At 40.9% G+C, this 23,090-nt stretch overlaps 3 protein-coding genes across 8 annotated transcripts in view; 1 reads left to right on the forward strand and 2 right to left on the reverse strand.

Moving 5' to 3' along the window:
- Nucleotides 1-951: 951 nt before the first annotated feature.
- LOC106965259 (uncharacterized) lies at nt 952-6,685 on the reverse strand. 4 transcript variants are annotated; one of them, XM_015061242.1, is made up of 8 exons: nt 6,570-6,683; nt 4,786-4,905; nt 4,166-4,483; nt 3,976-4,089; nt 2,667-2,861; nt 2,403-2,633; nt 1,577-1,711; nt 952-1,500 (listed from the first exon to the last, which is right to left on the reverse strand). In XM_015061242.1, the coding sequence occupies exons 1-8, from the start codon at nt 6,634-6,636 to the stop codon at nt 1,043-1,045; spliced, it is 1,638 nt and encodes a 545-aa protein (XP_014916728.1). In that variant the 5' UTR covers nt 6,637-6,683; the 3' UTR covers nt 952-1,042. The 4 variants fall into 4 exon arrangements, with proteins under 4 accessions (XP_014916728.1, XP_014916726.1, XP_014916727.1 ...); XM_015061240.1 differs by having other exon boundaries at nt 2,403-2,861; XM_015061241.1 differs by having other exon boundaries at nt 1,577-1,693; nt 2,403-2,861; nt 6,570-6,681.
- A 559-nt stretch (nt 6,686-7,244) lies between these two features.
- On the reverse strand, nt 7,245-18,877 carry LOC106965258 (hippocampus abundant transcript 1 protein-like). 2 transcript variants are annotated; one of them, XM_015061238.1, is made up of 13 exons: nt 18,586-18,659; nt 14,697-14,810; nt 14,351-14,449; nt 14,216-14,278; nt 13,955-14,082; nt 13,121-13,235; nt 12,821-13,039; nt 12,627-12,740; nt 12,203-12,274; nt 12,016-12,128; nt 11,104-11,201; nt 10,865-11,028; nt 7,245-10,118 (listed from the first exon to the last, which is right to left on the reverse strand). In XM_015061238.1, the coding sequence occupies exons 3-13, from the start codon at nt 14,357-14,359 to the stop codon at nt 9,822-9,824; spliced, it is 1,392 nt and encodes a 463-aa protein (XP_014916724.1). In that variant the 5' UTR covers nt 14,360-14,449; nt 14,697-14,810; nt 18,586-18,659; the 3' UTR covers nt 7,245-9,821. The 2 variants fall into 2 exon arrangements, with proteins under 2 accessions (XP_014916724.1, XP_014916723.1); XM_015061237.1 differs by lacking the exon at nt 14,697-14,810 and having other exon boundaries at nt 18,586-18,877.
- A 4,119-nt stretch (nt 18,878-22,996) lies between these two features.
- LOC106965260 (tripartite motif-containing protein 35-like) overlaps nt 22,997-23,090 on the forward strand; it is a 15,214-nt gene continuing 15,120 nt past the window's right edge. Inside the window, exon 1 of one of the 2 annotated variants that reach the window (XM_015061245.1) lies at nt 22,997-23,086. The gene's annotated coding sequence lies outside the window, so the exon portion shown is untranslated. The other variant, XM_015061244.1, reaches the window with a different exon arrangement.

The following is a 23,090-nucleotide window of genomic DNA, read 5'->3' on the forward strand; positions in this document are numbered from 1 at the left end:
AAGGATCCAGAATATGGAGAGCGTCTATTAGACAACCGGAGCTGATTAAAGGAAGCTAAAAGTCTGTAAAGTTCTGCTGGTGAAACCCGTGAAGCAGGTCGGCGGCTCCGGAAAGTTCACATTCTTCAGATAGTTTCTAACTGCAGAGAAACCAGCAGAGAAGAAGGTGGTTTATCAGACAGCGCCATCTGGTGGACAGAACATAAAACACAGCCGTCTCAAAATGACATTTTATTAAAGGATGGATTTCTGCAGATTCATGATTCATTCCTGTTTAATAAACTCAGAATATCAACAATTAAAAAGGAGTTAATTTGTGCCTTTGTAAATAAAAGTACACAAAATTAAAATTAAACAGGAAAATTAAAAAAGAAAATATTTATACATTTAAATTTGGTAAGGCACTGTGGCGTTAACTAAACAGTGAAACAGAATTAGGAAGCATGAGAGCAGATAAAAACAAAAAGTCTTTAAATACAGCATTAAATATTTCTATTTAAATATGAACATGAATGATGGAGTATTAGTGCCACAATAAGAAAAAATAAATAAAAATAAAATGAGAATAGTCAGTATTTAGACAAAATTAAAATATAAGAAAAAAATCATACGAGAATAAAGTCGTAAAATTCTGAGTAAAGTTGAAATACTATAAAAATAGTCGGTATTTATGACTGTCATTATTTCCACTTTTTTTCTTGTACTTTTAGGATTTTATTGTTACAGTTTTATTACCATTTTCATTTTAAAAATAGTTTTAGGACCTTATTTTTGTATTATTTTGACTATTTTTATTTCTTTATTTTCATAGTTTGACTTTATTCTTAAAATTTTAGAACATTTTGTAATTTTCTGACTTTATTTCTGCATTAGCTGGACTATTTTTATTCATGTTATTTGGATTTAATGTAATTAGACGAGTTTATTTATTTATCCTTTTGACTTTGTTAATATTTTAAATAAATTATTCACATTTTATTTTTATATTCTTAGTGGCCCCAGTACTTTGCTGTAAACTCTAAAGTATTTTTTCAAGTGTTTTTCATCCGTCCTCCTCCAGGCTGTGGATCGTCTCGATGATCTTCTTCTTCATCTTCTTCACTTTGTGCGGCGGCGCCTCGTTCAGACATTCCTCCACGTACTTCAGGAAGCCGGCGTGCGGCGCCTCGCCGCGGCGCCCGCTCCTCGGCGCCGCCGCCGGCCGACCCGCTCGCTTCCTGCTGCGGGTCGAAGACGAGGATGAGGAGGAGGAAGAGCAGGAGAGCCAGGAGTCCGGGGGGGTCGGTGACGGCAGGACGGGCGGGTTCTGGGCGGAGGCCGGCCCGATCTGGGCGGAGGCCTCGTCGCCGTCGGAGTCGCAGAGGAACAGCAGGTCCAGGTAGTGCCTCCACTTGGGCAGGTAGAAATCCTCGGAGCCGCAGGTTCTGTTGGCGCTCACCGCCTTGTGCTCCCGCTGGAAGATGGTCCGCAGGTTCCTGAACTTCGTCTTGATGTCTTCCACTGGAACAGGGAGGAGAGCAGAAGCTGGTGGGTTCTGGTTCTGGTTCCGGCTCCGGTTCTGGACCGGCCCGGTTACCTGTGAACGGGACGGGCTCCCCGGCGGACAGCAGGCCGCTCAGCGTCTCCAGCAGGCTCTGCCGCAGCAGCCGGTTCCGGAAGCTGTCGACCCGGTGGTTCCACAGGCAGCTGTGCTCTGGAACACAGGCACAAGCTGAAAAGTGCGGCGTGTTCATCAGCTGCCGGGTCAGTACTCTGTAGAACTACGGCTGGACATTCATCTTATTATCGATTCAATAAATCGCATCATAAATTAAAACAAACTCAATAATTTCCATTTTCATGATTTATTGTTTTTCTACCAAAAACTGGATGATAAAAGTTTCAGTTTTGTTGTTTTGGTCTCAAACAGCCAGTAGTTGCAGTAGAACTTCATTAAATTGGTCTCAAAACAACATTATCTTATTTAATAATGAAAAAACTCATTTTCATGAATCTATAAACTTTAATTTCTAGTGAATATTTAACACTGGAACTGGAAGACATTTTACATAAACAAAGCAAACAAAATAAATCATGAATCTCTGAAAACAAAATTATTCTTCAGAAAAAGAAGCTGGTTGAGACCAAAACATCAAACTGAAAACTTTTATCATCCAAAATCGATAAGTAAATGGAAACAAGTGACTTTTTAACTTATTATGCAATTAATTGATTTATTGCTCATTGCAAAAGGCCTAAATACAATATTTATCATCAATATTCATCAATACGAATTACTGACTTAAATAAAGCTCCTGTATTTTGCTGAAAAGTTACTTGTAAGTTAGTTTTGTCTGATTTGAAGTGTACTAATATATTAGCAGTAGAAACTGATTATTGTGTTTTTACAGTGTTTGGATTACCGGCGTAAAACGAGATGAGCTGCTGAACTTTGGCTTCGCTCCACAGGCAGCGCGACTCGCCGCCCGCCCTGTCGTCAACCGGAACCAGAACCCGAACGGGCTTCCTGTCCGGCGGCGATCCGGACGGCGCTCTGGGATCCATTAGCTCGGTCTGGTCTGGAGCTGCAGGGAACACCTGGAAGGCGGAGCAGGTGATGGAGTTGCTCTCCGTCTTTATGCTGCAGGCGTCGATGGAGGAGGCGGAAACGCCGCGTTGGGCGGAGCAGGAAGTCCGGCTTCCCTCATGCGGGCCGTCAGGAAACTCGTCTTCCTCAAACGACTCGCAGAGGAAGAGCATCTGGTGGAAGTGCTTCCACTTGGACACGTAGGGCTGGTCCGAGGTTCTGCTCGCCTGGACCGCCTTGAATTCCCGGTTAAAAACTGTCCGGAGGTTCTTGAACTTGGATTTTACGTCTTCCACTGCAAAAAATGAAGTAAATGTTTGTTAAGAAGCTAAAAAAGGAAGTTTGCGGCTTTGACTGCAGATTTAAGGCGGACCTGATCAACAGCTCTGTAGATTTATCATGATGTTTAATGTTTTTAGCACTTTGGCTAATTTTTCATTTCCCAAATAGCTGCTGGCTAAAAACTGGAGCTTTGACAAAATCTGAAAAGATTTTTTAAAAACTTCATTTTCAGCTCAAAACAGAAAACTAGCAGAGTCTCTTTGTTTAGTAGGTTCATTCATGCTAACAGTATCTTAGCTTAGAATACTGTACAGTTTAGGTTTAGTTTAATATACATAGCATATAATACCTACATTTAATTAATTCATCTTAGCCTTCATTAACCTATTTAGCTTAGTTTAGCTTCACCAAGCTAACATCACCTTAGGCTAGCGTCTTATAAGTTTCTCTTAGCCTACCTAACCTAATGTTAGCATAGTGAACCTTAGCTTAGTTTGACATATCAACCCCCTCTCATTGCATTATCTTTACATTAGTCAACCTTAAAACTGGCTTAGCTTAATTTATCACTGTTGAATTTTGCCTTAGCTTAGCCATTTAAACTTCATTTAATTTTGCCTATTCAACTTACCATTAGCTTAGCTAACATTACCTTAGTCTGTCTCAAGTTTTACTTAGCTTATTTTTGTTTAGCTTAAGAAACTTTAGCTTAGCTAACCTAAAATTAATCTTAGACTAGATCTTAGCCAGCCTACCTTAACGTAGCCCAGTGTTTCCCAGCCCTGGTCCTCAGGCCCCCCTGTCCTAAATGTTTTAGAGGTTTCCCTGATTTGATGTGTCTGACTCAACGCCTGTTAATCGGTCATTGATTGAAATCAGATGGAAACATGCAGGCCAGTGTGCCTTCAGGACCAGGGTTGGGAAACACTGCATTAGCCTACCATAAGTTTAGCTTAGCTTTTTTTAAAATGCTGTAAATTATAGAGGTTTGAAACAGAGACAGAAAAGTGACCGAAGTCCAGAGTAAAATCCTTTGTTTTGGACTTTTTAAAACCTATTAAAGTCCTTTAGCTTGTTGAGGAATTTGTGCAGAACAGAGGAGGATCAGGAGTTTGAGTCGTTTTTACCAGAAAACAGAACCAGCTGGTCCGAGAGGCGGATCCTGAGGGACTCCAGGAGATTTTGTCTGAGTTGTCGGTTGTTGTGATTCTCAGACTTCCTGTTCCACAGACAGCTGTGCTCTGCACATCAACACAAACCTGTCAGGAGCAAACCGTCACCTCGTCTCTCCCTGAAGCCGCGGTTTAATTTATTCACCTGCGTAGAACGCGATGAGCTCCCGCTCCCTCTCCTCCGTCCAGAAGCTCCTGCCAACGGCGCCGCCTGAGCAAGAGGAGTGGAGGAAGGATATGCTGAGTCCAGGTGAGGTGGGAGGGAGCCAGTTCTCCTCTGCGGGCGGGGAGGGCGGCGTCTCGTCGGCGCCCTCCTCTGGCTCGCAGCAGCCCTGCAGGAAGCTCAGCTGCTGGTAGTGCTTCCACTGCTGCACCAAGCCGGCCTCGCCGCTCAGACGCACCAGCTTGTACTGGCGCTGGAACGTCGTACGCAGGTTCTTAAACTTGTTCTTGATGTCCTCCACTGGAGAAGAAGAACACAGAAAAGATTAGATGGAACCAGAACGCTGAGGTCAAAGGTCAGACTTTTCCAGAAATCTCCATCCATTTACAGCTAGTGTAGTATAAAAACCAGGATGGATGCATGTTTGGATATCCTATAATCTCATCATTCTGGCTGATCGTCACTTTGCCAGACCTTCCTGTTGGTTTCAGATCTAGCAATCTGGCACATCTTCTCCCATTCAAAAGCTCTGTTCAAACATTTAACCGCTGCAGTGGTTCTGGTCAGAGCTGTTAGCGGTGCAGCGTTAGCCACATGGGTACCTGTGAACGGAACGGGAGGCGGCTGGGAGGAGAGCAGGATCCGGAGGCGCTCCAGGGTTTTCCATCGCAGATCCCGGTTCTTGTAGTCCTCAGACTTGTAGTTCCACAAACAGCTGTTCTCTAGAGAACAAGAAGACACTTAGCTACAGTCGTAGCCATTAGCTTCATCATGTTTGGCTTCTTTTTGGGGCAAACAGCTACTTTTATAGACGTTACTTTTACCTTTTCCACAAGAAGCTGGATCAAATATCGACACCACATCGTTTAAAAAAAATATTGTACAAGCAAATCAATTTCAGAAAAGTTTTCATCCTCAAACTCGCACAAACTGCTTGTTAGGGTTGTTACAAACATGCCAAACCCATAGGGGGCAGTGCAGCACTAAGCTAAAATCTGTCAGCCAATCATATTGCTTCAAAACAAACACCACTTCCTGCTAAGATCAAACATGGTGGCGTTTGTAGGTTGAGCTTATTTTAAATAGAAGATTAATAAAATATAATAATTGAAACACAAAGCGATGCTGATCATAAAGTATGTAGATATATTGGTGAATTATTTGTCGGAGATTATAAAGTGAGGGACTCCAAAACTGGTTTTCCATGTAAACTATGGAGTTTTCACAAATCTCCTAAATAATAATTTTAATAATGTTGAGCTGAGTTTTAATGTGGATGAAAGGCCAAACACATAAAATGTATCAGATTTTCCACATATCCAGCTTTGTGTGGACTAGGCCTTCACAACAATAATTTGATATTCATTTTACTCAAAAACACTTTGAAAGACATTCAGAAAGTCACCAAACTGGAATAAACTCCTGATTTTAAGGAAGATAACATCATCAATGAAAGGTTAATCATTATACTCATTATAGTCCTGGTGGACTTAGTTTCTTCTGCGACTGTATTACTGGGTTAATTCTCACAGTATCTAATATTAGTAAAAAATATTGAAGTTTGATGTCATCATTGCATTAATCAGAGATGCTAATGATGTTTGTTATGATCTAGTTTCCACTGATTTAAACAGGAAAAGTTTAAATGAATATAGTTATTTTTAAATATTGCAGTGATTTTTCAATTTACATTAACTTTGAACATTTGATTTTGTTTGTAGTTGGCTTTTTTCAGCCAGCTGACCAACAGTGCACAGCCAAAGGTTGGGGAAGAAGCTGTGTTAATGGAAAATTATTACTGAAGCTTTGATACTGGAAACCAGCTTGAAAGCAAATTAAAAAAACCATTAAACTGCAAAATAAATGAGTTTTAAAAAGCTGAAAAATCCCAAGTATTGCTTTTAAAGACATTAATTGATCCTATAGAGAATTATTGCTGATATCTTTCCAGTCTGACGTTGTGTAAAATAACTGTTATTTTTGCTTAGTGAAGCTTTAACTTTAAATATCAACCAGCCTTTTATGTCTGACATAATAATTTTAATTAATAATTGCATAATCTTCCGGTGATGAACGTCTTTGATAATTAATCAGGTTTAAAATCTTTTGTGTTTAAACACAGAAATCCAAATGAAACGTCCATAAAACACCAGGAGGAAAAGCTTTGGTCTGAATTATTTCCAGTTTGGACACATAACCTTCATTCCGGTTGCTCGTCGATTGTTGCTTCAAGTCGTTGCTTTCGTTGAGCAACGGTTGCCTTCCCCTCCTCCCCCACTCTAACGTCCCAAAACTGTTGCTTGCTTTAGCAACACGTTGCCGAGGGAAGCGAACCGGAGCCGAGTCCGTATGGAGAAGAAAACCGGACCGAACATGCCGGACTTACTGGAGAAAAACGCAATGAGAGCCCTCTCTTTCTCCTCCGTCCAGCTCCTCTCCGGATCCGCCGCCATGTTTGTTGTTGCCTGTTCAGGCCGTAATCTAGTTGGCTGCGAGGCCACGTGACCTCAAAACTGAAGCGCTGATTGGCCGAGTCGTTGGCGTTTCTTAAGGATGCCTGAAGTTGCCCGCTAGGGGCCGCTGTTCATATTTGAGAGTGAACTCGTGGCGATGGATGGATGGATGGATGGATGGATGGATGGCAAATGTGGATGGATTAATGAAAGAATTAGAAAATGGATGGACTGTAAGAAAAACAGATTGGAATAAATGATGGTTGGTTGAATTAAGGTTCAAATCAATATTTAAATGGATAGAAGAATAAATTGATGGATGGACAGACAAATCTAGAAAAAATGGATGGTTTTAAATAGTGTAATAGAAATATTAATGGTGAACAAATGGACAATAAACAAGACTGCATTGATTGGGAAAAGATGGATGGATGAACCAATGATTGGATGGAGAGATGTTGGGATGGATGAATGGATGGATGTTCGAACATCCATTGTCCCTGTGTCTCCAGTAGTACCATATATTTATCCATACTTGCCAAAATTCAACAGAAAAACCAAAACTAATCATATTTTCCAGTAAACAGGAATGAGACATGAAGCGGATGTGAAACGTGTTTGTACCATTTTAATATCAATACAGCTCCAGACGAGACGACATCCCAGTTCAGCTCACATCCACAGACATCCAGTCAATCCATGTACAGTATTTACAGAACCGGCCCGGTTTCACAGCGGATCGCACCGGGCCGCGGCTGGGATCAGTATTTACAGGAGCGCTGAGGAGAGGCGGCAACACTTCCAAAGGAAAACCGTTTCACCAAATCGTTTGATTAGCAAAAGAGCTAAAAAAATAAACGTGTTTAAGTGGTTTCAATCCAGCTCTGCTGAATTCCAGTTTAAAAAACAAACCAGCCCTGATGCCGGTCTGAGTGTTAGCATACTGAGATCGCTTCTGATTGGATACAAAAACGTTACAGAAACATTTAGCTGCCCATCCGAGGCCAGACTCGCCCACAAAGCAGAAAACACGGAGATGTTTCCGAACCGATCCGTGAAAAAAACGGATCCCGCCTTCCCAGGTTTGTAAGAACGGCACTTCAGTTCTGTTCTGGTTCTGGAGAATTTCCTCCTCCTGTCTGAAAAGGCTTCTGCGGTTCTGACTGGATTTGGGAATTAAAAAGCCAGAAGAAGCATTCCAAGAGCAGAAACAGCTAGCCTTTGATTTACAGGACACATATCATCAGTCAGGCTAGAAAACCTAAAAATGAACAAAATGAATCAGCATCAGCGATTGATCTCCATATCATTATCTGGACAGGAAGTTCAGATGCTAACCGCGGCTGTTTGTGACCATAAAGTTCATCAGCTAAGAAAGTTTTGGCTTTTTGTTGCCGCTATCAAAATGAACCAGGACTCTTCATGTTAAGTCATGATAACTAGCTTTTTCTTCTCCATGTCTGAGCCAAATGAAGGAGAGAAACTCGATGTTTAGCATTAGCTTCTAGCACAGAGTCAGACAGGCTTTTAGAGTGGGTGAAGTGATGGAGCAATAAACTACATTACTATTGTTGTTTGACTCAAAGTAAAAGAAAGAAATGACAGGTTATATGGAGAAAATTGAGTTGAATAATCACTGCATGGCTTGCTGTTGGATGTGTCAGTGAGGAGTTAGAATGCTGGTCAGAACTGGAGCAGAAACTACATCTACCTTAACACTATTTCAGTTTCTGTTTCAAATTACCAGACTTTCTGGACTACAAGTCAAAGTTTTCATAAATTTGCTCGTTCTGTGACTTGCAGTAAAACACTTCATATATAGAAAAACTTATTCACGCAAATTTAACTGCATTTCCTATTTAATGGAAACACAGCAACTGCAAAATTGTGTTTTTTATGTTAGAAGAATATCATCATTTGTAATGGAAATGCAGCCATTTGCCCCAGTGGGTGCTTTTAAATACCTGCATGTGGGGCTGGTTTGCTAGGTCTCGTCCCTGTCCATAAATATTCAGTTTCTGATCTCAGACTATAATTTCAGGTGAACTTTGATGCTGAATTCTGAGTTGAACGCCGGCTTTCTTTGGCAACATTTTCTATTTCAGAAGTAGAAAATTACTCCGAGTATCATCAGCCATAATCCTGAAAAAAATTTTTAAAAAAAAGGAAAATGTGATGATATGTGTCCTTTAAACTCGACCGGAGACAGAAAACTAGCTGATCCCACGTCACACTTACAGTATTTACAAACCAGAGTCTCATTCAAAAGTGCATTTACATTTAAAGTCATGACATGGCTCACTCTGTACACAGTGTGGCAGTTAAATACTGTTAAAACTCTGCTTCAAATCTTCTCTAAAGCTCTTGGAATCTCTGTCGGATGCTTCAAGTATAAAGTTTGTTCTCAGGAGTTTCACTGCTGCCAGGGAAAAAAGCCTCGAGTGAAACTGAGTTGGTTTGGAACGAATTAAACCGACCCTGAGGCGTCAGGGAGCCAGGCGAAGGGTTTTCCTCTGCCAGCAGCTAGCAGCACTGAGAGAAACATAAAAACTGGAGGTAGAGGGACACAGGGAAAAATAAAACCCAAAACGTTTGTTTTACTGGGAATGTAAGGATCCATTCCTGTTTCCTTCTAATTATTGTCAGTAATCAATAGTTTGCTTTGGTTTAATCTCAGAGTGAGATTAAAAACGGTTCATTTCTCTTGTTTTAGCTGGTTTTAATACAATCTCCACCCACAGAAACACACTGACTGATTTAAAAAACAAACATATAAATAAACCTGGATGTTTTGGCTGCCATTAAAGTTTACTTCTGAATTAAAACACGTTCAAAATGACCAAAAGAGTAAAAAAAGCCTTAAAGATGAAGTGAACTCCTCCATTAAAACGTTAAGGATCTGCCTCCTCCCACCCTCTGATTTCTTCCCTTTCTTCCCTGCAGACCTCCATGCTTGCGTCCGATTGGCTCATTAAAGATGGATCCTGATTGGTCAGGATGGTGCCCCTCTGAAGCTAAAAGTTCATCCCGCCGATCGGCAAAGAGGCAAAAACTTCCGACGAGAAAAGTACACTCAGTCCAGCCGCGTTGCTAACGGAAACACAGGAAAACACAGTGGCAGAGGCTCCGCCCACCGGCTGCAGAGGCTCCACCCCCAGCGGCAGAGGCTCCGCCCCCATGGCTCCTCAGACGATGCTGTCGTGCAGCAGCGGCTCAGAGTCCTCGGCGTTGGCGGAGGGCGGGGCCTCCTCGTCGCTGCCCGGCAGCGGCGTGTTGATGTGGACGCCGGCCAGCGAGGACAGCGCCTCCTTGCTGTCAGGGAGGGGCTTGTCGCTGAGGGAGAGCTCCGAGGAGGAAGAGGAGGAAGAGGAGGAGGAGGAAGAGGAGCAAGAGGTTTTCTCGGGGATGAAGAGGGCGACGAGGAAGGCGATGACCACGGTGCAGGCGCCCAGCAGGAAGGGTGGCCCCGGGATGAGCGCTTGCTGCAACACAGGAGAAACGCTGCAGTTCAGCAACCAGGCAGGGGCTCAACCTGAGGAACACGGGCCGATTCTGGACCCACAACGCTTTTACTGTGGTCTTCAACTCCAGTTCAGGAAATTATTAATCTGTTTTTTATTTATGCTTTTTTTTTTATTATGTTTATCAGATGTGACAGAACTCATACAAATAAAGTCAGGAGGCATTTACATAAATTACAGCAATTACTTGACAAAAGTAAAATAACTTTATATGTAGTTTATATATAAATATATGAAGTTCTTATAATAAGTAGAAGCAGGTTTATCCAGAGACTTTGCTTCACCCAAATCTAATTTATTGAACTTGGCTAAACATAGAAAGTGTTTCAAGAGAAATTCTTTTCTTATAACCGAGAATAAATTTATTCAGTTGAGCCCAAAAGAATCTGATTTAATACAACAAATGTGCAAAATCCTCTTCAGTTTTTATTTCTTGGCCCTTGAGCCAAAACATTTGGAGACCCTGACTTTGACATTTCACTAGAATCTCTTTCTGTTCATAAACTGGAAAATAAAAATGATCATTTCAGTTATTTTCATGCTTTACTGTCTGGTTCTGCTGCATTTATAAATCAAACATTCAAAACTGAGCAGCAGCCTGAAAACCAGCCGCCGTGGTTCCAGTATCGCCCTCTATTTCAGTTTTCCCTCCAGTCCTGATGAGGCCCAGTTAGTGGGGTTCTGTAGGGTTCTGAATGGTTCTGTACCTCTGTGGGTCCGTGCAGCGGCAGCGGGTCGATGCTGTACTCCTCCTGGATCGGGTCCAGAGTGTTCAGCTCCACGTTGAACAGGAAGAAGATGAAGCCGTAGAGGGCGGGGCCCAGGCCGTTACAGAGGCCCCGGATCCCCGTGATCATGCCCTGGACGACCCCTGCAGGCGGACAGACAGTCAGAGCGGGTTCTGGTTCTGGTTCTGGTCAGAGTCCGGGCTGCTGATCAGACTCACCTTGTTTATCTGGGTCAGCTGACTGCGACACCAGAGCAGAAACAGCAGGGAAGGTGATGGAGGACATGGCCGCCACGGCTCCAGCTGCCCACATCATCCTGTCACACACACAGTAGTCAGAGGAACAGCGCCCCCCGCTGGCAGAACAACACTAAGGCTCTCTGCTGCTACAGGTTCTCCAGAACCTCTTCACCTCCCAGACTCGGTTCTGACTGAGTTTCTGACTGTCAAACGGTTCAAATCTGTAATGTGATTAATCACAGAGTGGCTGTGAATGAATCAGATTAACTGTTTCAAATTAACTGAATTAATGCCTTCTAAATGTTTTTATTACGACTGTCAGTTGATGTTAGTTAACAGGTTTAACAAGTTCATTTTCATAGCCTTAGTCTAAATTCATAAATTATTAATGGTGATAAATCTCTGAAACTAAATTCAGTTTTTAATCGATCCACAGATGTTGAATAATTAAACCTGCAGGATGCATCTCTAGTGAACGTGTTGCTACAGAGTTAGAGCAAACATGGTGGCCCAGTCTCAGAGTTTGATCTGGATCGTGGTTCAGTTTAGCTTCATGTCATTTCAAGGTTTAAGTCATAACTTTACACCGAAATAAAAACAGCAGAAATACTGGAAATTATTCTGAGAATTACAAAATCTAGTTCAAGAACCGCGGTGGAAAAGAGAGAGGAGAAATGCTAACTGAGCTAATCATGCTAACAGTCTGTATGACAAGCAGCTGGTCGGATATTTACTGCTCATATCTTCCCAACGGATCCCCAGTCTGAAAAAATACTGAAGCTTTTAGAAAATGTCAGACAACTTTGAGTTCAGTTTGTTTATCCTGGACTGACTGATGATGAGGCAGAACTCTGTCTAGTTCTGGTTGTTAATCTCAGCGGCCTGTCTTACCATGGTTCTGATCCGAAGCCGTACCAGGCCAGCTGGAGGATCTGGAAGCCCAGGCCCAGAAGAACCGTGTTCTTGTTGCCCAGGTATCTCATCAGCAGCGTGAGGAAGAGCGTCTGAGGGGAAACAGAGACGGATCTGGTTCTGGTTCTGGTTTAAGGACCTGCAGTGTGTGGGACCGGGTCGGTACCTGAGCCACAATGGACAGAATGCCAACGACCCCGATGAAAACAGCAATGGTGGTGGAGGAGAAGTTGATGACCTGGAAGGAAACGTATAGTTCAATGTCAATGTTTATTTTAGTTAAAATATTCAAACTTTTCCAACAATCTGAGTCTTGTTGGGCCATGTTGGGTCATGTTGGGTCTTTTTGAGTCATGTTGGACCATGTTGGGTCATGTTGGGCCATGTTGGGTTATGTTGGGTTATGTTGGGCCATGTTGGGTTATGTTGGGTTATGTTGGGTCATGTTGGGTCTTTTTGAGTCATGTTGGACCATGTTGGGCCATGTTGGGCCATGTTGGGTCTTTTTGAGTCATGTTGGACCATGTTGGGCCATGTTGGGTCTTGTTTGGTTTGGTGCGTCATGGTGGACAGGAAGCTGGAGGACTCACCTGTCTCAGGTAGAGGAAGAAGCTGGAGTACTGTCCGGCCTCCGGCAGGTAAGAAAGGAAGACGGTGATGCAGATCAGCAGGACGGTGGAGTCCTGACCCACCTTCCTCAGAGACTGGACCAGAGACAGACAGAGGGACAGTTTGTCACATTGCCTCTTTAACCGCCGCAGGGTTACACTTCCTGGTTACTGACAGCAAAAGGGTCGGCCTGCTCCCAGGAGAACGGGGTACCCCACGTGTTGAGCCTCATCTTGTCCGGCAGCGACTCGGGGACGGCCAGCAGGATGAAGCAGATGTCGGCCAGAGAGATGAGGGTGGCCAGCAGAACCACCAGGTTGTCTCCGTACCAGGCCGACAGGTAGGCACCGATGGCCGGGCTGGTCACCAGGCTTGCTGCAAATGTGGCTGACACCTGGACAGGAAACGCAGCAGGACGTTACAGGAAGTGACATCACTCAGTTTGGACCGAGCCGACCCGATGGGCGGCTCTTACCAGGCCGTAGGCGGTGCTCCTCTCCCTCTCATCCGTCACATCAGCAACGTAGGCGAAGATGACGGAGAAGGTGACGGAGAACGCTCCAGACATGGAGATCATGGCGAAGTACCACCTGGACACACAGAGGGTCAGAGAGCAGCATCAGAGTCTGCAGTACAGTCAGAGGGACGGAGATATTTATGACTCATGAGACAGTTAAACTCAGTCTGCACATTTTAATGAAAGCTTCTGATGTAAAGATGACTATAATATTACAAATAAACAAATTTCCTTCATAAAAACCTGATCAAATTTAATTATAAATTACCAAAGTAACCAGAATCTCTGGAAGTAGCCTGTAAGTTCAGCACAGGTAACAGCAAAATAACCTCTGGAAACGTTTCCAGAAAGTTTTGTGAAAGTTTTAGAACCTTTAAGTTCAGCAAAAGAAACAAAGTGACATGAAAATGCAGTGAGACCAGCATGAAGGTTCAGCAGAGGTTCTGGAAACGTAACCAGTAAGAGGTTACGTTTAAAAATAACCTGAGAAACATTCAGAAACCCGACCTGTCGGCTCAGGAACGGTCTGGATGTATCGTCTAGCAGAAACTTCATCCGCTCTGATAAAATGATCAGACCTGGAGCCGCCTGGTTCTTATTAGGAATGTTTCACAGAACAGTCGACTCTTCTGTTACAACTATAAACTCTGGAGGTAAACACGCCGTCCTGACTCGCCATGTTTTACTAAAACGTGGCTAATATGAGCTAAAGTTTCATCCAGTCAAAGCTTCATTTTCCATCCAAACAGACAGGAAGTTCCTTCCTTCCTGTCTGTGGGATGAAGCTCCTACCAGGGGCTGAGCCTCATCAGAGGGATGGGAGCGCAGGTGAAGAAGACGGTGATGAGGAGGAAGGACCTTCGTCCCCAGACATCTGACAGCGCTCCGATGAGCGGGGCGGACATGAAGGACAGCAGACCCTGCAGACAGGCAGCAGCATCATTAGAGGAGTGGTCCTGACTGACCGCTGCAGCTGCAGCACGGGGCTAAAATATGACAAAACTGAGATATTTGCAGTAGAACTGGATTGAAACTACTCAGTGAGTCGCTCACCTTCACTCCCTGGATCAGGCCGTTCATCAGGAATGTGTGCTGGGGAAACGTTTCATGCAGAACCTACAAACACACACACCGTTACAGAAACAGATTTTATTCTTCTGAAACAAGTGGCTTGTTGTTTCTGCTTACGGTGAGCATCGGCGTGGTGAGTAAACCCCAGGCGAAGAACTCCAGGAAGATCACCACCACAGCGTGGTAGACGCTGGGCCGGCCGATGCCCTGCTGCGGCTGAAACACACAAACAATCGAAACTCAACGTTCAGAGGAATCACACTCCTCACACCTGCTCCATTTCATCCCAACTTCCTGCTTCCAGAGAACCAATCAGCTCTCAGTACATCCATCCAACCAGGAAGAACTTTGATTTTGTTTTAATTTAATAAAGTCTACTCATTAAACCGAACAAGATGGGCTCTTCAGACTGAACTGCATTAATGTGTAATAACTCCAGAGTTTCCGTCGTTTCTCCACCTACCTGGCAGCCATGTTAACATGAATAATGTGAGCCTGGGCGCCTTGAGGCCACTATTAAACCAACAAAAGCCCCAGATAACCGGAGAGAACCGGACCAGAACCGAGTCTTCCCTCCCTGTGAACAAATAGAGATGTTACGATCTGTCCTCAAGCACCAGCAGAACCTGGAGGTCCAGTTTCAGCTTCATATCGGGTTTAAACGTTTCTGCTGACGCTGACAGACGAACAGAACCTCAGATTATGGGTCAGACATGACTGATTTATTTATTTTCATCTTTTATTGTCACAACAGTTTTCTGACAGAGAGAAGAAGTGGAGCAGAGAACCGAACCGGACTGACGGCACTCAGCTGGACTTAACCTCCAGAACCGGAACCAGAACTGGATCTGGATCAGTTTCCATGTTTAGCTGCTGGAATCGTGGGCCTGTCTGACCCGCAGGTTCTGAACTCTGTGTTACCGTGGGAACAGCGGAAAGCTTTCATCTGATTGGCCCAACAGGAAAAGAAATTTTACAGGTGACTCTCAAACTGGATCATTTAAATTTAATTTCCAATAAAAATTGATTTTTAATACAGAATCTGTCCAGCCTTTCACAATGATCCCAAACGGAAATACAGATGGAAAGTTTAGTGGAAGAAAAAACATACAGGAGAACCAGGGCTTGAGAGAAAAGTTTGCATTTCATCTGGAAAGAGTCCAGAAGCCAGAACCGTTCTGACCCAAACAGAACCCAGCCGGGTCAGAACCAGCAGGAGGACCTGAACCAGATAATCCAGCAGGTTAATCCGTCACATCCTCAGCTTCTTAAACTCATCCCTCCGTCTGAACCTGATTCACTAAATCAGGGGTCCCCAAACTTTTTCCTGCGAGAGCCACATGACTGTTCCCTTTTCTGGTCAGGGGCCGGTCTTAGTTTTTCGACAAAGAAACCTTAGAAAAGTTTTGTTGACGGGGGAGGGGGATTGGATTACTGCCGATGACATATTCGCATTTGTAGATAGATTTTTACCCAGAATGCAAATGGAAAAAAACCGTGAGCGAAACGGTGACTGGTACTGACCAGTATATATTCCATTGAGGGAAACTAAGGTTCATATCTGCTCAAGAGCTCCCCTGGTGGTTGAAGAAAAATCCACATATATATGAAAAAAAAAAAACACTGAATGCTCTCTGGTATTGTTCAGGGGGCCGGACCAAATGAGGAGGCGGGCCAGATCTGGCCCACAGACCATAGCTTGGGGACCCCTGCACTAAGGAAACATGAAGATGGTAAACTGTTGCTAGGCAGATTAGTGGGAAGCATCCAGAGATCCAGTCCTGGTAAACAGAGTTTATCTGTAAACATCCTGAGCTGAGCTTCATGTGGACTTCCTCTAAAACTAGGAGGAATGTAGAGAAATGGAGGACAGAAGGAGAACATCACCTTAACAGGCTCTAAGAGTCAAACTGGTTAAAAGTTTTCTTTATAACTTCACCTCTTTATGCACTAAAGCTGTCATTCATGTTACTAAGATAGCTAGCATTAGCAACCACCACTTTAATCTGCAGCTGGAGCTTCAGTGAGTTTCCTGTCTGGTTTCCTTTAAGATAAACTTCTTACATTTCTATTAAAACTTATTTCACATTTCTGGTCAAATATCTGACAGCAGAAGGAAACATGATGACCTTCCATCAGAACAAGCTGACATTGTTTTACTGTTTTCCCAGAATCCTCGGCTGTTTGATCAGTCGGTGTGAAGCGTTTCACACATTTTGGTTTAATCTGCAGTTTCTCCAAATCTCTGGTCAAAATGTAATGTTGAAATTTATGTTGCAAGTGATTTATATTTATTAAAGTGCAGATTAAAATGGTATTTTTAAAAACTACTGAAGCAAAAAATAATGAATTAAATGTTACATTTAAAGATGTCATGATACATTTTGCTGGACAATAAATCGTCCCAGAAATTATCACGATAAACAACGATATTGTTATTTTGAGACAATTTTCCAGTAATATAACAGTAATGGCATAATAATACAAGAATAATACAATAAACTTTAAATCCTAATAAGCATTTAACACTGGAACTGGAAAACATTTTGAGTTTGTTTTCATTTGTATGATTAATTGATTTATTGTTACAGGCCCAGTTATATTGTGTATGTAAATGAGCTTGGAGCTGCTAAAGGTTAAAATGATCAATAAATAGTACTTTAAATATGTACATTCAGATTTATGTGTTTAAATCTGGATGTGTTTGTTTAAAATGTAATCTATAGTCATTAATTTTCTCTTTTGGCTTCAACTTTCAAAATAAAACAGAGAAAATAAATCATTTATTTTTGATGACTGAGTAAAGTCCATTTGGAAATGTTCTGAAGCTTCTAATGGAGGAATCTGCAGATTCACTCAGACGTTTCTTTGTTTAGACAATAAAGAAAACTTCAGATTTTCCAACCATTTCCATTCTGCTGGGTTATTTCTGTAACATCATACAGTTTAATCCAGAAATTCATATTCACATTATGGGATTTGTAATAAAGCTGCAGTTTTACCAGGTGAAGTGTGTGAAGATGTTTATTATTGTTTGATTAATTTGTCCTGAAAGGAAAATGGGGGAAAATTCTGCTTCCTTCATGTTTAATAGAAACATCTTATTATACACCTGCATGAGAAATTGTGATATTTTTATTGTTTATCTATGATATTTTACATTTTACTTTAATCAGGGGAAAATGTGAGTTAGAAACTATATTAGCATTTCTAACATTTAAGATTGACAGAAAATGTTTAGAAATTTTATAAAAAATCAACTTTTATAATTTTATGTGATACTAAAACACATAGTAGATAATTTTTATTTTATTTATTTATACAAATAAACATCTGAAGGTCCAGTTGCATCTTTACCAGCCTTGAACATCTGCACACTGACATCATTGTGTGGTTTCTTAACTTTTATTTAGAAAAGGGGTTTTAAATGTAGGATATTCTGGGAAAAAAATAGTTTCCATTTTTCACAATTATTGACCTGTTTGTCTTTGCCACATAAAATTCTAGTAAAATAAACCAAAGTATAAAGTGGTAAAATGGGTGTAAATTCTCTGGAGGTGGTGTATATTTTTGTCCTTTCTGGTGAAATATTTAGATATTTTATTTCTGTGACGATAATGAAAAAACTTTAAATTAAATAAAATCTTTTAAATATATTTTTCAGACATTTTCTGTGTGAGCTGCGGTGAATGCGTCTGTTCCGGTGTTAAAATGGACGCTGGCGGAGCTGCGGAGCGCTGGATCCGCAGCGAGCGGCTCCTCCGCCCGCCCGCCCCGGGGAGGATCGTCCCGGCCCGGGCAGGGGGCTGTTATGTAACACCATAATGGATCCATCCCGACCGCATCAGCACCGCCGCTATAAGCCCAACCTGTGTGTGTGTGTGTGTGTGTGTGTGTGTGTGTGTGGGTCTCCATTACAGCCTCCCTCCCACCTTCACTTTCCTCACAGAACAGAACAGAACACGGCCATTTTGGACCAGACCGTTCGGAACCAGAACGATCTTATATTTATTTAATTTATTTTCAATTTCAGCCTCAACAATTAGAAATTTAAACCTATTTCACATAATTCATAATAACGAAATTAAACTGTGATTTAGCTCTATAAATAAATAAAATGGCGTCGAATAAATCAAATTTCTAACGGTTGAATTTGATTTTTTTTCAAGCGTCAACGTCCGTTAATTCCATGTTACGTCATAAACGTGACAGTTTATTTAATTATTTCCCCAGATAGAAACAACGGTTCAGCCGAGGTACATATAAACAGAACCAGACGCTCTATTAAAACAACATTAAATGTCTCGGTTCGGGTTGTTTCCTGTGGTAAACATGGCGGCTCGGACACTCACCACCGCTCCGTCCTTCATGATGATCTTCTTGACCAGCACCACCCGGCCGGGGGCCGCCGGAGGCTCCGCCGCCATGTCCTCACACCTGCTGTGGGTCATGAAGCATCCTTGCCGCGTGGATATCCGCGGTTCTCCGGGTGCTTCCAGGATTCCTTTGTGTTTTAGCCTCCAAGAGGCCGAACCGAGCTAATTATAAGATAAACCCCCGCAGAATCTGGAAGATTTCTTTATTTTTTCCCACTCCTCTAGAAGACGTCCAGCTCAGTCAGTCAGTCCGCAGTACTGGTGATGCGCACAATTAATGACGCTGTCAAGTTCCGCAGAACCACGGCAATACTTCCGGTCACGTTACAAAATAAGAGCCTGTGATTTATTGCATAAATTAACAAGAAAGTTTGAAATATTATTCAAATACAAAAATACTTCGTTGATCCCAAAATGAATTAAATATTAATTCAATTTCTTGAAAGAGTTTTTGTAGATGGTGTGTCTGTTGGCAGGACAGATATCCTGTAGCAGTTTGTATTACAGCGAATTTGAAGAAGCCTCTGACTGAAGAGACACTGTTTTTCTAGGATAGTCTCAACAAAAGCATGTAAGTTAAACATTTGAGATTGAAGTTAAAAAATAAGAACAATGGACAGAATTCTGAAATTAAAGTCAGAATTTTGACTTTTTATCAGGTTTTTTTGTTTGTTTTTTTTGCACTTTTATATAAAAATTCTTACATTTTTTTCTTCCCAAAGAGGAACTTGTATTGATGACCTGTGGCTGCTTTGCAGAATTTTGAGATAAAAATCTAAGAAAAATTGTCCAAATTTTAGGATTAAAGTCAAAATTTTGAGAGTAAAGTGATTTTTTTTATTGTTAGAAGTGAAAGTCTGTTGGGGTTTTGTGAAATTGCTTGTCACAAAACCCCAACATTTACCTTTGTGTTATTTTGTTCATGTTTGCTTCAAACACAAAAGTTTCTTTTTTGTTTTTGTTTTTTTTAGCATCTCTCGTATAAAGACTTTAAGTTTAGAGGATTTATTTAAGTTTGGGAGAGTAAAACCAATGACAACAAAACAGTTTCTGCTCAATTTTGATCACTTGCTTCACTTGAGTTCATTGAACACAAATTAATATTTTTTTAAAGATTGCCTTAAAAATATTTTTGTTAGATATCTATGCTTTTTTAAAAAGTTTTAATTTCACTTACTATATAAGAGGAATTATTGTATTATCTAATCTTAATCTCTCAAATGCAATTTTTAATTATTAAAGTATTTTGTTAGAAATTGTTATTGTTTATAATAGTGCAAAAAATGTTGAGTAAAACAAACATGTTTTCCTTCATTATTTATATTTAAAAATGTTTGACAAAGACTGGAAAACTATTCATTGGTAAATTACTGATAAAATGACATAATTTATCTGAATACTTGTGACATTTCCCAACTGTGTACAAAAATTAAAACACTTAGAATTTGTTTTACAAATTTTTTAATTTCAAAAATGTACAAATTAAAACAGCTGCTTCACCAGTGGATGGATGGAATTTTTTCCATAATATTAAAATTCTTGTCCATGTTCTAATTTATTTTTTCATACTTATCCAAACCTCGAAGGAAAATTCATTATTTTTCCACATTTTCCCATATTTTGTTGGAAGTCTAGCTGACACACGCGTCTGAGTCTTTTATTTTGAAATGTAATCACTTTTCTTTCCGCCTCTTCTACTAATTTTGACAACACGGTCCGGTTCGGTTCTGTTTTTATGTTTTTGTGATTGTATTTTTTTCTCTGTTAGTGCGGAATCAGATTGAGAAGAATCAATATGGCGTCACTATTAGAAACGGACATTTTCTCCCCTAAATCTCATTAAGACATCAGAGAGTCTGGAGCTAACGGAGATGTGATGTAACAAATTCACGCACAGTTTACACGTCTTCATAATAAAATCTCACCACATCAAAAACGGCTGGAAAACTGTTTTCTTTAATACCTCCAAATAGTAATACCTTCAGATTTATAATTTATAAAATCCTGCGTGTTTTATCGCAGTTTTTCTCCGTTTTTCCAGAAATATCCGTCCATGTGCGTCTTATTTTGAAAATCCTGATGTTTCCTGATTGGTTTGACAGCAGCAGACGGAGTTGAAAAGCTGAGCGGATCACGTGTAGGCGGCTGTGGTTCTGGTACTGTGTGTGTGTTTTTGTGCAGGATTGTGTTTAAATGAATAAAACATGATCCAAACGAGGCGACGGAAGAAAACGTGAGCTGATGTCATCGATCATCAGAGAAACTGGCATCCTTTGATCTCTGCAGGCCGCTTTGATCTCCTGCTTCTGCAACAATAATAAAAATCATGATGATTATTGGTTTATTATATGGGATGCAGGTGCTGTCATTACTATCGTCATAATTAAAAGAAATATAGTCAAATCAGTTTTAAAATGGAGATGAAATGAATATTTTTGCCTGAAATATTCAGATTTTGAACTGTTTTCTGGATTTCTTATCTGTCAGATTCCTACTGAACAGGATTAGGGCCACTGGAAAAAATGTATTGGATAAATTTGATTACTGCTACAATGTTGTGACAGTTAACAAATATGGAGAAAACATAGATTTTATTAAAGTTATGTACTGCAGCTTGAATAAAATACAACTAGATAGCATTTTTAGAAGTCTGGATTACTTTATGTGTATTTTGCACATTGCTTTTGACTGTTGCTCATGGGGAGACATTTCAGTATCTAAAACTAATAGAAAAAATGTAAGCACCATACTAGCATACTGGATGTGAACGGTTGGACGTTAAATTCATGAGCAGTAATTTTTGTGCTAATTATTAGTAATGAACCAAAGAAACCAAGCAGATGGAAGCCTTTAAAATTGTGACTTTTTATGGGGCAAATAGACTCAAAAATTCTAACAGCAGCTGCATGGGGGGCCCAAACAAACTTTTTGTCAGGGGGCCTAATATTTCTGGCAGCGCCCCTGTACGCCTTATTTGAATCAATTAAAGAGAAGAATACACCTTTACTACAAACGTTTGTGCACGAAAGGAACAAGCCAGATTTTGCTATTTCCGGCTGCATGGCAAATCTCCAAAAAACGCGTTTTTTGCCTTTTTTCTGTCTGTCGATTTCTACTGTTCAACTTTCCTTAATTAATGTCTGTTTTCTGTGTTTGACGTTTCTGAGGTTGTGATGTGCTGAAGTTGGGATTCATGCTTTTGCTTTGTTCTGATTAAACCCTGAAGCTCTGTGACGTCAGACACGGATTGTTTTTCCTCTGTGGTTTCACTTTTGACCGCGTGGGATTCTGGTGGGTCTCAGGACATGAGAGAAGAACAACGAACCAGACATCTTTCAAAAATATAAGATAAGATATAAAATAAAGAAATTAAAATACATCCAAACTATCTGGACTATTTCTGAGTTATTATCACGGGGAATGTTTCATGTTCAGTTCCAGCTCAACCTTAAATATGCAGTTAAATCGAGTTTCAATCAGTTTTTTGTACCAAAGAGTTAATAAAAAAATCACATGAAAACGGCCCTTTAAACCATTCAGACCACGAACACAACAGAGACACAATCAAAACTGTCAGATGACTGATTACCCGCCATAATAAGTCAGTTTACAGAGGAGGTTACAGGGTGGTGATGCACAAAGCAGTTATAGAAAGTATTCAGGGAGAAGGAAATAATAGGAAAGATGTAGAATTAGAAATTCAGCTCAGTTTATTTACACAGGGGTGGCAGTGATGTTTAGGTACCAGCAGATAAAGGGTTAAAGGAAATGAAAATGCAGCTAAATTAGTAAAAAGGGCTTTAAAGGTGGTAATAATGGTTATAATTCCTTATGGGAAAGGGGAAGGGAAATCATTTATTAAGAGTAAAGAAATGGAAAAATTTAGAAAAGGTGGAATGAAGATGAGAAAGGAAGAAGATTAAATAAAGTACAAAAGTTAATTAGATTAATTAGAAATATTGAGACAAACAGAAGAGAAGTAATAGGTCATATTTAAATGACGTTTTAATTTTAATAGGGAGGAAAAATAATGATAAATGTGAAGGATATAGAGATAGAAAATGTATAACACAAATTAATGAAGAACATTTGAACCTGAAAGGGAGAAACTGAGAAGAATCGGTTCTGACAGGAATACTGGGAAATGGAGGAAACATGATGGATATTTACAGATTAAAGAAAGAATTATTCACTTATCTTCAGGATACAAAATTAAAAAAATAGAAATTAATAGATGTAATGTTGCTCATGTACAGTAGGTGGCGGTATGCTCCTTAAAGTTGCTTGCGATCCGCCATAATAGAAAAGAAGAAGAAGAAAAAAACGACGAAGAAGAAAACTAACTCCTCTCGAGGCGGATGATTCAAAAGGAAGACCCGGGAAAAACAGGAACACTGAACAAGGAGAGCAGAGAGAGAACTGAGCAACTAGACGCTGGAACACAGACTGCTGCAGGAGGAAAAACAAGCAAATCAAAGTAA

The sequence above is a fragment of the Poecilia latipinna genome, unplaced genomic scaffold (assembly GCF_001443285.1).
Source record: "Poecilia latipinna isolate Pla-1442-1.1 unplaced genomic scaffold, P_latipinna-1.0 Scaffold1791, whole genome shotgun sequence".
Lineage (NCBI taxonomy): Eukaryota > Metazoa > Chordata > Actinopteri > Cyprinodontiformes > Poeciliidae > Poecilia > Poecilia latipinna.

Coding starts and splice junctions, on each gene's coding strand:
- LOC106965259 (XM_015061240.1), bottom strand. CDS start 6,636: ATGGCGGCGGATCCGGAGAGGAGCTGGACGGAGGAGAAAGAGAGGGCT. Junction 4,906..6,569: donor TCTCATTGCGTTTTTCTCCA/GTAAGTCCGGCA, acceptor CTTGTTCTCTAG/AGAACAGCTGTTTGTGGAAC. Junction 4,090..4,165: donor GCTCATCGCGTTCTACGCAG/GTGAATAAATTA, acceptor GTTGATGTGCAG/AGCACAGCTGTCTGTGGAAC.
- LOC106965258 (XM_015061237.1), bottom strand. CDS start 18,684: ATGACCCACAGCAGGTGTGAGGACATGGCGGCGGAGCCTCCGGCGGCC. Junction 11,202..12,015: donor GGCTTCGGATCAGAACCATG/GTAAGACAGGCC, acceptor TGTGTGTGACAG/GATGATGTGGGCAGCTGGAG. Junction 10,119..10,864: donor CGCTGCACGGACCCACAGAG/GTACAGAACCAT, acceptor CCTGTGTTGCAG/CAAGCGCTCATCCCGGGGCC.